The following is a 12,552-nucleotide window of genomic DNA, read 5'->3' on the forward strand; positions in this document are numbered from 1 at the left end:
CCACTCTGTGTTAAAATTCAAATGTTTTGATATTGGCTTGGGTCTTACATTTCTTTTTCAGTAGCATATAAACAACATTACCCACATAAGTCACTAAAGTGTAGGAATTAAAGTTCGAGTTTGGGCATCTTTTCAATCTCTCTGTTGACAATGAGTTGAATAAGTATAATCTTTAGAAATGGCATTTTCTGAAGCTTTCTAATTGCAGGAGATGATAAAAATTACAAGTGCCCACCATGAAATATTTAGCAGAGACAGGGAGAAAAAAGAAAAAGAGAAAGGATAGAGAAGAGAGGAGAGGAGAAGAGAAGGGAGGAGAGATAGAGTGAACTTAGAAAACACTGCCACAAAGGTGATATCTTTATCAGGTCTCTCCATTCAGAGCTCAGGGAACCTCATGGAAAAGAGGAAAGAATGAATGTAAAAGGCAAAGGAAAAGAAGACACCAAGAGAACTGTACTCGCTAAATAACATAAGTAATGTTGAAGTGAGATACAAGACAGGTAACCAAAGAGGACATATGAGTTTCCACTAGTTCCTCTGCACATGCATACACACAAAGAGACAGACACATTGAAACACACACAGAAACAGGAGGAAAAACTCACACACACACACACACACACACAAATATATATATGTATAAAACAGATAACACTGTAAATGAAAGAACAAATTAATTATGTAATTATTTGGTTTCAAGTTCCAATTGTAAAATAGAGAATGCTCTACTCTTCCCAAATCACCCAGTTCAGGAGTAGATTGTACCTCCAGACTTCTGACAGAACTAGGATTACAGATGAAACCAAAGTCTTCCAATATCTGATCTAACTGTCACCTCATAGCACCCAAGAAACACAGTCAGCTCTATCTAGCTGGAGGCACACATTCCTTCCAGTTTCCCCATGCCTTTGTGAGCAGAGCCTCTGCTCTCATATCTCTAACCCACACACAGCTAGACGCAGCTTGTCCCCCAGGACTTCTGACAGTACAGGATCACAGGTATGATCCCAACTTCTGATTCTGTATCTGGCCCTACTGTGAACCCTGAGGATATGGAAGACACAGGAGCATTGCCCAGCAAGATGTCCACATTCCTTCCAGCTTGAACTGGAATACAGGAGCGAATACAGGGCTCTTGATGTCCAATTACACTCCCCAAACCCATACGCAGCTTGTTCTGCAGCACTTTGAAACAGCCAAGATCACAAGTTCACAAACCCTCAGGAAGGGAGGCTCAATTCACAGACAGCAAGACCAGTTCACACAAGAGAAAACCCTAGAATGAGAGAAACACAGTGACAGCATCTTCTATAGAGTATGTAGATAAAAAGGAACACTCCTGCATTGATGGTGGGATCAAAAGCTGGTGGAACTACTCTGGAAATCAGTCTGATGGTCCTCAAAAAATTAGACATAGTACTACTTAAATACACAGATATACCACTCCTGGGTATACACCCAAAAGATGTTCCACCATATAATATGGATGCATCTACTAAGCTCATAGCAGCCTTATTTATAATAGCCAGATGCTGGAAAGAACCCAGATGTCCTTCGACAGATTAATGGATAAAGTAAATGTGGTACCTTTACACAATGGAATTCTACTCAACTATACAAAACAATGAATTCATGAAATTCTTAGGCGAATGAATGAAAAATGAAAATCTCATCATGAGAGAAGCAACCCAATCACAAAATAACACACATTGTATGCATTCACTGATAAGCAGATATTATCCAAAAGCTAAGATTACCGAAGATACAATTCACAAACCATAAGTAGAGATAGAAACAATGTCTACCCCCGCTAAGTAACATTAAAATAACAAGTTAATATAGAAATTCCCCAAGGTTCTGCCTAGGTAACATATAAGATTATTGATAAACATATCAGAGCACTTTTTATTTGTTATTTTCTGGGCTTAATGATATGAGAAACAGACTGCCCAGAAAATCATTACCCTGTAAGGGTGATGGCTCTCTTATATTTAACATCAAAAGCCAGCCTCTGATACTGTTCCTTTGCTTGTATTTTTAAGACTACATTCATGCTAACATTCATTAAATGTAGACTTTCATAAAATAGATTGTCTGAGCATGTGGTAATAAAAGAAGGATCTCTTGACTTTTCCTGTCATTAATGAGGCTATGAAAGCAAACTTCAATCCCAACAAGGATATTTATTTATCACGTAGCACAGATGATTGCCCAAGATGGGTTCTGTGTGAATTGGAACAAAGGACAAGAGAGAACCTCGATCTATACCTCAATCTCTTCCTTCTTTTCCAGCTCCCTCTTTTCTCAAGAGTCTGTGAGTTTTAAACAGGTTTATCCAAATAACTCATGCTTTTCACACTACAGTGGTTTCCTGAATGCTGAAGCTCTTTTGTCATAGGACTGACTTTGGTAAAGCCTTATTGAAAATTAATTGGATTTTTTCTTCTTTTTTTTTTGTATTCTGAGTACAAGGCAAAGGTGACTGAAATGATGAAAATTAAGAAATGGACATGACTTAATAGACATGGAATATAGTCGTAGTTTAGGAAAATAAACACAAATGTAGGGGATTTTACCTAGTACTATATTAGCCAACCATTAACTGCTGTTGCTTCACTAGAGACTATATCTATATTATTACAAGTGTTTTTATAAATGACCCACAAACATTCATAGACTTACATCCATCAGGATGGACATTTAATACAATAAGAACTTTGGTTCTATATAAAACACCCATACCATTACTAAACTTGCTGGCAGATACACATTAACTGGCACTTGTTACTGTGAATCATGCAAGATTCACAGGTGACTGAGGTTTGAGGATACCAGTCAGTATCATTCTTACTGGTTGATACTATAGGTGTTATATGAGGTAAATGAGGTATCTTCCAAGGACAGTATATTTTTGACTAATCCTATATTTTTATATACAAGCCCCATTTTCAAAGAGTCAGCATCCTGAAGAAATAAACCTTCCTTTGCACTCAGTCCTAGAATGTAACCGAGAAATTTGTTAATAGAATTTATTGACATAGAATCCTTTCTCAAAGGATTCTGAAGATAAACTATATGAAGGCAATCCATTTCTATCACCGATTTTCATAGTTTAAAACATTAGGACCTCAATATTTGCATGCTTTTATATGTGTGTGCTTTCTTTCAGTAACAGAAAAAGATTATTTTAATCATTCTCAGTCACCTTCCTAGGTAGTATTTTTACAATACATTATAAATATTCAAAGGAGTATACTATATCCTCTGTCTTTGCACCCATTATCAAGTAATTTCCCATGATCTCTTATTCAGATCCATAAACATTTTTTCATAAATGAGCCGAAAACTCTGTTGTCATCAAGGTTTAGCATTAGGTTAAAAACATCGAATCAAAAAGAACATAGATGATGGATAGAACAATGAGAAAATTCACTGATCTAAAACAGAATATGTAACTAAATAGTTAACAGGAAAATGAGATGATAAATTTGGTAAAGACATTAATACCAACATTTTCTGTTGTAAACATGTTTTAGCAAGTTCAAAACTGATGAGAAACCAACAATAAATATAAGCCAGAAAATAGAGCACAATCAATCTATTATCATCAATTGATTCTTCTCCATATCAGTATTTACATAAACTTACATGCAATTAAGATTCTTGAATTATGCATAAGAACAAAAAATTGACTTTTATAAAATTACTGCAGAACACACAATACCCATAGGATGATAAGTAATAATCACTATTAAAAACATGGACAATGATATTAAATAGTAATGAAAGGAGAGTAATATAGCTAACCTAATTTACTATGACTAATCTAAAGTGTATGGTGACTGAAAACTTTAGTAAGATATGATTCAAAGTCAAAAAATAAAGAAATTTTGGTATATTAACAGTACAAATTGGAGTACATGTGAATTCTTTACTTTGACAGTACTTAAAGAATAAAAAAAAATGCAGATATGTAAGGATTAACATGGAATTCTCTTTGTTCCAAACAATAACAACTTAAACATTATGTTAGAATTTGGATTTCAAAGTACTGTAAAATATCTCATACTTTGATAATAACAAGATGACAACAAAGGTGAATTACAGTATTTCAGTTTTAGTGTGCTTGGATGGCAGTGCTGTATTAGGAAATGTGATGTCAAAAATGATCCATAAAGCCTCATGATGCCAAATGAACATTGTTGCCCTGATATCAAAATTCTTTGCAAGTCCAATCTGCCTAAGAAGATTAAGGAGCAAAAAGATTCCTGTCTCTGACAGATACTGAGGACTTATGAAATACGCCATCATTGCAGATGAAGCAGAAATATGAGGCTGAATACTGAATGATAGATTTAAAATTAAAGGAATGACCAGAAGCAATGACAGATATCCAGCAAAGCAAATAGGAGCAGCTTCTCTTAGAGAAGAATGTCAAAAATCACAACATATTACCTGACCATGCTGATTTTCTAGTTTCATATTCATCTTCAGTTTTCCAGAGCACTCCTCCTTCTCTGAGAAGCAGTTTGAAATAAATCTCTGGCAAGAACCTGTTATGCACTGACAACTAGATACCTACCATGAGCATTACTTGAAAATTTTTATGTGAATAGATTTCTTTACCTCTGATTGACGCAGAATAGCCAATTATATATAAAAAAAATAGGGAAAATATTTGGGACCAATCAGAAGAGAGATCTCAATACACTGCGAAGAAAGCAAAAGCCTGTTGTTACCATGGAGATTTCTCTATCAAAGCTCCTCAATTTCTTCTCCCCACTCCCTGCCTGTTGCATCAGAAATACAGTAAAGATAAAAGAGAGAGTGAAAGAAAGATATATTATGTTATTATTCTTTAATTTCTGACTCTTATTAAAACAAAATCACTGGTCAGCAATGCCTGCACCTTTAAGCCTGTATCTAGGTAATGGTTCCTAAAATAAAGCCTCCATTTGTGTCTAGGGACTTCTGTTTGTAATCATGGGCTATCAAATAAACTGAAGTCCTTAGCCCTTATAATCTTACTGTGGCAATATGCAATGAGCTATGATTATTTGAAAATTTACCACTACTTCATATACTTATGCACATTACAACTTGCAATCTCTGCATGTGAAATTATCTAGTCATACTTATTTCTAATTTCATAAATCTATATACTACAGGATACACCACCTCTTAAATCTGCATATTGCTAAAGAAATATTAAGAGGTGTTTATTTTAGAAAAGAAATACCCAAAATCTAGGCACATTCCAATAATTTCTTTGCATGTGGCTACATGTTTGATTTTATTGTACACATTGTTTATGTGGGTATGCTATTTATATGAAAACTTTGTTAATAAGGTGTCATATAATTTGGTAAAAATACAACTATTTCATACAATAAATTATGTTTATCCACAATATATGTAACTTTAATAATCCATGGTCACTTAATTTGAACACTTTTTAATACATACACAACCAATTTAGCCCTATCAATATAGGCTTAGATTCAAACAGATCTACAGGAACAAAAGTACCCTCTGATGCTAATCCTCCCTAAAAAATATTATGATCCCTCTGCAACTAGTTCATCAAATGTCCAAGGCTAGTGCAAATTTATATCTTCCCAACCCGGATGCCTTCCTGTAAAGTTATTCTGAATTTTCAATTTTAGATTTTGCATACTTAAAATTTTAAGATATATGACTGTGTATATATTGTTGCCCTGTGACTAGCACATACACAACTGAGTGAAAATAACACAGTTGTCTCTTTTATACGCTCAATCTCACATAAGAACCAACCTTCTGACAAAGTACACATCTACCCTGGATATGCTTTCCAATTTTTTCCAACTTTCTTTCTTTGAGAAACAGTAATTTTTATTAACTGGTTAAATATATGCCATGGAAAAACACACATGGTATGCATTCATTGATAAGTGGCTATTAGCTCAAATGCTTGCATTACCCTAGATGCACAGAATCCATGAAACTCAAGAAAGATGACCAAAATGCGAATGCTTCACTCCTTCTTTAAAAGGGGAACAAGAATACCCTTGGCAGGGAATAGGGAGGCAAAGATTAAAACAGAGGCAGAAGGAACACCCATTCAGAGCCTGCCCCACATGTGGCCCATACATATACAGCCACCAAACTAGATAAGATGAATGAAGCAAAGAAGTGCAGGCTGACAGGAACCAGATGTAGATCTCTCCTGAGAGACACAGTCAGAATACAGCAAATACATAGATGAATGCCAGCAGCAAACCACTAAACTGAGAACGGGACCCCCGTTGAAGGAATCTTAGAAAGGAGTGGAAGAGCTTGACGGGGCTTGAGACCTCATATGAACAACAATGCTAACCAACCAGAGCTTCCAGAGACTAAGCCACTACCTATAGATTATACATGGACTTACCCTGGGCTCCAACCTCATAGGTAGCAATGAATAGCCTAGTAAGAACACCAGTGGAAGGGGAAGCCCTTGGTCCTGCCAAGACTGAATCCCCAGTGAGCATGATTGTTGGGAGGAGGGTGGTAATGGGGGAGGATGGGGAGGGGAACACCCATATAGAAGAGTAGGGCTAGGGGCTAGGGGGATGTTGGCCCGGAAACCAGGAAGGAGAATAACAATCGTAATGTAAATAAGGAATACTCAAGTTAGTAAAGATAAAAAAAATGTATGTCATGGTTGTTATTTTGTATTGCACAGAGATTTTTACTGTTAATGGGTGAAAATTCATTACAGTTTCAATGAATATAAGCTCTTAAATAATGATAGAATAGAATTTTTCAGTAATTACTAAATGAATAATACTTGTTAATACTAAACATTATTTACTTCTTTCTCCAATATCCCTCACCCCTTTTTGGTCCTGCTGGTTCAAATAATTTCAACAGAATTCTCATAGAGATAGGTATGTCCCTCATTTTTTCCCACTCATTTAACTTCTGTTCTGCTTGTTTGTTTTGGTTTCGGTTTTTTTCATTTTGTTTTTGATTTTTGATTTGTTTTCTTCATTCTGTCTACCTATTTTTCCTTTTTATTGTTTTGGATATCCTTTTTTTTAATATATTGCAATGTATAATCCTGGAACTGGTGATGACTAAGTAAGTCATAGATCTACAAGTATATAATTCTAGGACTCTGGGCTATCTACTTAATCGTTATTCTTCTCCCAACCTCTTACACTTATGGATTCTGCCTCAGGGAGCAAGTGTGCAATACAGCAAATCAGATGGTAGTTTTTACTTCCACAAGATGTGTGCTACCTTTACCCTAAATATTTTGAAAGACACTCTGCATTATAAATCAAAGATTTTGATATTGGTTTGGTTCTTACATTCTTTTTTAGCAACCTACAGATAACATTCCCCACATAGGGCACTAATATGGAGGAATTAATGTTCTATCTTAGGCACTTTTTCAATAGCTCTGTTGATAGTGAACTGCATAAGTATTATTAGAAATGGCATTATCTGAAGTTTTCTCATTCCAGAAAAAGATTACAAGTACAAATGTCCAAAATGAAATATTTAGTAGAGACAGGAAAAAAGAAAGATAGAAAGGAGAGAGAAGAGAAAAGAAACAAAGAGAAGAGAGGAGAAAAGGAAGAGAAGAGAGGAAAGACAGGAGCGATATAGAGTGAACTTAGAAAACAGTGCAACAAATGTGATATCTCCTTTAAGTCTCTCCATTCACAGCTCAGGGACCTTCATGGAAAAGAGTGGAGAATGAATATAAAAAACAAAGACAAAGGCATGAAGACACCCAGAGAACTGTACTCACTAAATAAAATATGGAGGGTTGAGATGAGATCAAGACTGGTAAGCACAGAGGACATATAATTTTCCCTTAGTTCCTCTGTATGTGCACACATACAGACACAGGAAAACACACACAGAAACAGACAGAAACACACACACACACACACACACACACACACACACACATATATATGTATACACACATATGTTGAAAACAGAAGACATTGGAGGAGAAAGAACAAATTATGTAATTATTATTTGGTTCCAAGCTCTAATTGAAAAGAAATGAGTGCTCCATTCTTCCCAAACCAGCTACACCAGAGAGATTGTGCCTCCAGACTTCTGACAGAAATAGGATTACAGATGAGACCAAACTCTTCTAATACCTGAGCTAACAGGTACCTCACAGAACTCAGGAAACACAGGCACCTCTGCCTAGCTGGAGGCACATATTCCATCCAGTTTCCCCCTACCCCTACAAGCAGAACCTCTGCTCCCACATCTCTAACCCACACACAGCTAGAGGCAGCTTGTCCCCCAGGACTTCTGGCAGTAACAGGATCACAGGTGTGATCCCCACCACTGATTCAGTATCTGGCTCTACTGCAAATCCCGAGGACCTGAAGGGCAAATGAACCTTGCCCAGCAAGTCATACACATTCCTTTCAGATTGCACTGGGACACAGGAGGAAGTACAGGGCTCTGGATGTCCACTTACTCTGCCGAAACCCAGAACCAGCTTGTTCTGCAGCACTTTTGAAACAACCACAATCACCAATTCAAAATCTCAGAGGAAGGATAGGCTCAATTCAGAGATACTAAGAGCAGTTCATACCAGAGAAAACTAGATAGAATGAGACAAAAACAGTGACATAAGCATAAAAAAATCACTGCTACTTGGCAACATCACTAATCAGTTCTCCTACCACAAGAAGCCCTAGATACCCCAAGACACCTGAGAAGCAAGATTCAGATGTAAAATTCCATCTCATGAAGATAATAGAAGATGATGATAGATGTTAATAAATAAGTCCCTTAAAGAACTACAATGGAACACAAGTAAGCCTGGAGAACCACTTGAAGAACTAATACATAAACCCCTTGAAGAAATAGAGGAAATCAGAGCCAAACAGGTAAAGAAAATGAACATAACCATCCAGGAACTAAAACTGGAAACAGACACTAGAAGCAATCACTAAGGAAAAAATGTATATGGAAAAAAATATGAAAGAGATCAGGAGTCATATATGTATCACCAAGATAATACAAAGAGAGAACAAGAATCCCAGTTGTACAAGATACCATGTAAACATTGACACAACCGTCAAAGAAAATGTAACCTGCATAAAGTTCCTAATCAAAAACATCCAGTAAATCCAGGACACAATATCAAGGGAATAGATATCACAAAAAAATTACATCAGAAAAATTCACTAAGCAAAAGAAATAGGTGATAATAAACAATAAACATACAATTAGTCTACAGAAAGTCAAATAGATGGAATAAGACAGAAATTCCTCTAATCACATAATAAATAAAACAGCAAATACACAATGCAATGATACACTATTAAGAGTATTGTAAGAAAACGTTACGTATAAAGCCAGACCTGTCAGATTATACCAGTCTTCTCTACAGAGACACTAAAAGATAGACTACCTAGGCCACATGCCATACACAACCTAAAAGAAAAAAATGTCAGCTGAGGATACATTACTCAGCAAAACTCTGAATTAACTTAGTTAGAGAAACCAAGATATTCCAGGACAAACCAGAATTCAAACAATTCCATTCACAAATACAGGAGAACAAAGGCTAATGTATGGAAAACTCCAGCACATCAATGAAAACTACTCCCAAGTAAAAGCAAGAATTAACATTCTGACAACAAGCCCAAAAGAAGAGAGATGCAAAATTATAATCCCATGTCTTATAACCAAACTAAGAGGAAGAAAATTCATTTTTTCTTAATCGTTCTTACAATCAATGGACTCAATTACACAAGGCAAACACATAGATCTAAAGAATGCATATGTAAAAAGGGCCCAGCATTTTGCTGCAAAAAGTAAAAACATGTAAATGAAAAAACAGACACTTCTTCAGAGTAAAAGGCTGAAAAAATCATTCCAAGCAAATGGTCCCAAGAAACAAGCTACTCTTAAATCAAGGGCCCCTGCATTGATTGAAGAAAATTTACCTCACAAATAATTGTGAGTGAATTCAACAACACACCATCATCAAAGGACAAATCATGGAAACAGAAACCAAACAGTGATACGGTGAAATTAACCAAAGTTATGAACTAAATGGATTTAACAATATCTATAGAACAGTTGGTCCTAAAACAAAAGAATATACCTAATTCTCAGCACCTATATTACCTTCTCCAAAATTGACTATATAATCAGTCACAAAACAGGCCTCATCAGACAAAAGATGATAGAAAGAATTCCATGCATCCTATCAGATCACCCTGGACTAAGACTAGTCTTCAATATCAACAAAAACAACACACAACCCATATGCACATTGAAGTTGAACAACTCAATGGCAATTTGGCCAAGAAAGAAATAAAGAAGTTAAAGACTTTTTAGAATTTAATGATAATGAACAACATACTCAAACTTATGGGATAATGAAAGTAGTACAAAGAGGAAAACTCATAGCTCTGAGTGCCCCAAAAAGTAACTAAAGAGAGCATGCACTAGCACCTTTACAGCACACCTGAAAGCTCTAGAGAAAAAAGCAATTAGAGACAAGGGCTGTAGAAGGCAGGAAATAGACAAATTTTGGGCTGAAATCAACCAAGTAGAAATGAAAAGAAATATACAAAGAATCAACAAAACCAGGAGCTGTTACATTGAGCAAATCGAGAAGATAGATAAACCATAGCTAGACTAACCAGAGGGCCAAGCGACATTATCCAAATTAACAAAATCATGATGAAAATGAAGACATGACAGCAGAAAATGAGGAGATGCAAAAAAAAAAAACACTCACCAGATACTAATAGTAATGCCTATACTCAAAAAAACTGGAAAGCTGGATGAAATGGACATTTTTCAAGACAGATATCACATACCAAATAAAACCAGGAACAGATAAACCATGCAAAAATCCCATATCTCCTAAAGAAATAGAGCCAGTCATTAAATATCTCCCCAAAACAAACAAGCAAGCAAACAAGAAAGCTCATGAACAGATTTGATTTAGTGCTGAATTTTATCAGACCTTCACCAGAAGATCAAATGCGAATATTGTTCAAAACATTCCAAAAATTTAAACAGGTGGAGCAATCACAACCTATTTCATCTTTGAGGCAAAAATTCACTTATACTTAAAGCACACTAACACCAAACAAATAAAGAGAGCTACAGACAAATATCCCTTATGAATATTGATGCAAAAGGAATCAGAATCTCACAAACTGAATCCAAGAACACATCAGAATGAACATCTATCATGATCAAGTAGGCTTCATACTAGGGATTCTGGGATGGTTAAATATTAGTAAATTCATCAGTGTAATCCACAATATAAATGTATTCAAGGAAAAAATTATATTATCATCTCATTAGATGTGATGAAAGCATTTTACAAAATGTAATACCTTTTTGAGATAAACGTCTTGGAAAGATCAGGAATTCAAGCCCATAGCTAAATATAGTAAAAGCAATACATAGCAAATCAGTATGCAACAGCAAGCTAAATTAAGAGAAATTTAAAGCAATCCCACTAAAATCAGGGACTAGACAAGGATGCCCACTCTCTCTCTACCAATTCAATGTAGTACTTGTAGTTCTAGCCAGAAGAATTCCACTAGAGAAGCCCTAACCTGACAAACAACTTCAGCAAAGTTGCGGGTATAAAAATAACTCAAACAAATCAGTAGCCTTCCTCTACCCAGAGGATAAACAGGTTAAGAAAGACATTAGAGATATGACACTATTCACAATAGTCCCAAATCATACAAAATACCTTGTGTGACACTAACAAAGCAAATAAAAGATCTGTATGACAAGATCTTCAACTTTCTGAAGAAAAAAATTGAAGACCTCAAGAAAACAAAGATCTCATATTCTCATGGATTGACAGGATTAATATAGTAATAATGGCCAACTTGCTGAAAGCAATCTACAGATTCAATATAATCCACACTTAAAATCCCAAGCCACATCTTCAGAGAGTTAGAAAGAGAAATTTGCATCTTTATTTGGAATAACAATAAAACAAAAAAAGCAAAAAAACACCAGGATAGTGATAACTATCCTCAAGAATAAAAGAATGTCTGGGGAATCACCGTCACCAATCTCCAGTTATATTACAGATCAATAGTGATAAAAATTATATGGTAGCAGTACAAAGACAGACAGGTAGATAAGTGCAATAGAACTGAAGGCCCAGAAATGAAAACTCACACCTATAGTCACTTGATAATTGACAAGGTGGTAAAACCGTTAAGTTGGAAAAGATAGCATCTCAACAAACGGTGTTGGTTCAACTGCATAGTCTTCATTTAAGAATGCAAATCTATCTATTTTCATTGTCTTTCTCAAAGTTCAACTCCAACTGAATATTGGACTTCCATATAAAATCAGAAATAGAGAAACTAGTAGAAAGATGGGGATAGACTAGAACATATGGGTAAGGGGGAAATTTTGCTGAACAGAACACCAATGTCTTAGGCTCTAAGATTAAGAATCAACAAATTAGACCTCATAAAATTCCGATGCTATTGTAAGGAAAGGACACTGTCAACAAGACAAAGCATCTACCAACAGATTGTG

At 35.5% G+C, this 12,552-nt stretch overlaps 1 protein-coding gene across 2 annotated transcripts in view; it reads right to left on the bottom strand.

Moving 5' to 3' along the window:
* LOC102555617 (uncharacterized) overlaps positions 1-12,552 on the bottom strand; it is a 60,648-nt gene that overhangs the window by 17,632 nt on the left and 30,464 nt on the right. The window contains exon 1 of one of the 2 annotated variants that reach the window (XM_087601058.1): positions 4,459-4,571. The exons of the other annotated variant lie outside the window; for it this stretch is intronic. Within the exon in view, the coding sequence (XP_087457184.1) occupies positions 4,459-4,491 (33 nt within the window). The 5' untranslated portion in view covers positions 4,492-4,571. Of the gene's footprint in view, positions 1-4,458; positions 4,572-12,552 lie in introns of those variants that run through there. 2 annotated transcript variants of the gene reach the window in all.

This window comes from Rattus norvegicus, chromosome 1, assembly GCF_021556685.1.
Source record: "Rattus norvegicus strain SHRSP/BbbUtx chromosome 1, alternate assembly SHRSP_T2T, whole genome shotgun sequence".
NCBI classification, from domain to species: domain Eukaryota; kingdom Metazoa; phylum Chordata; class Mammalia; order Rodentia; family Muridae; genus Rattus; species Rattus norvegicus.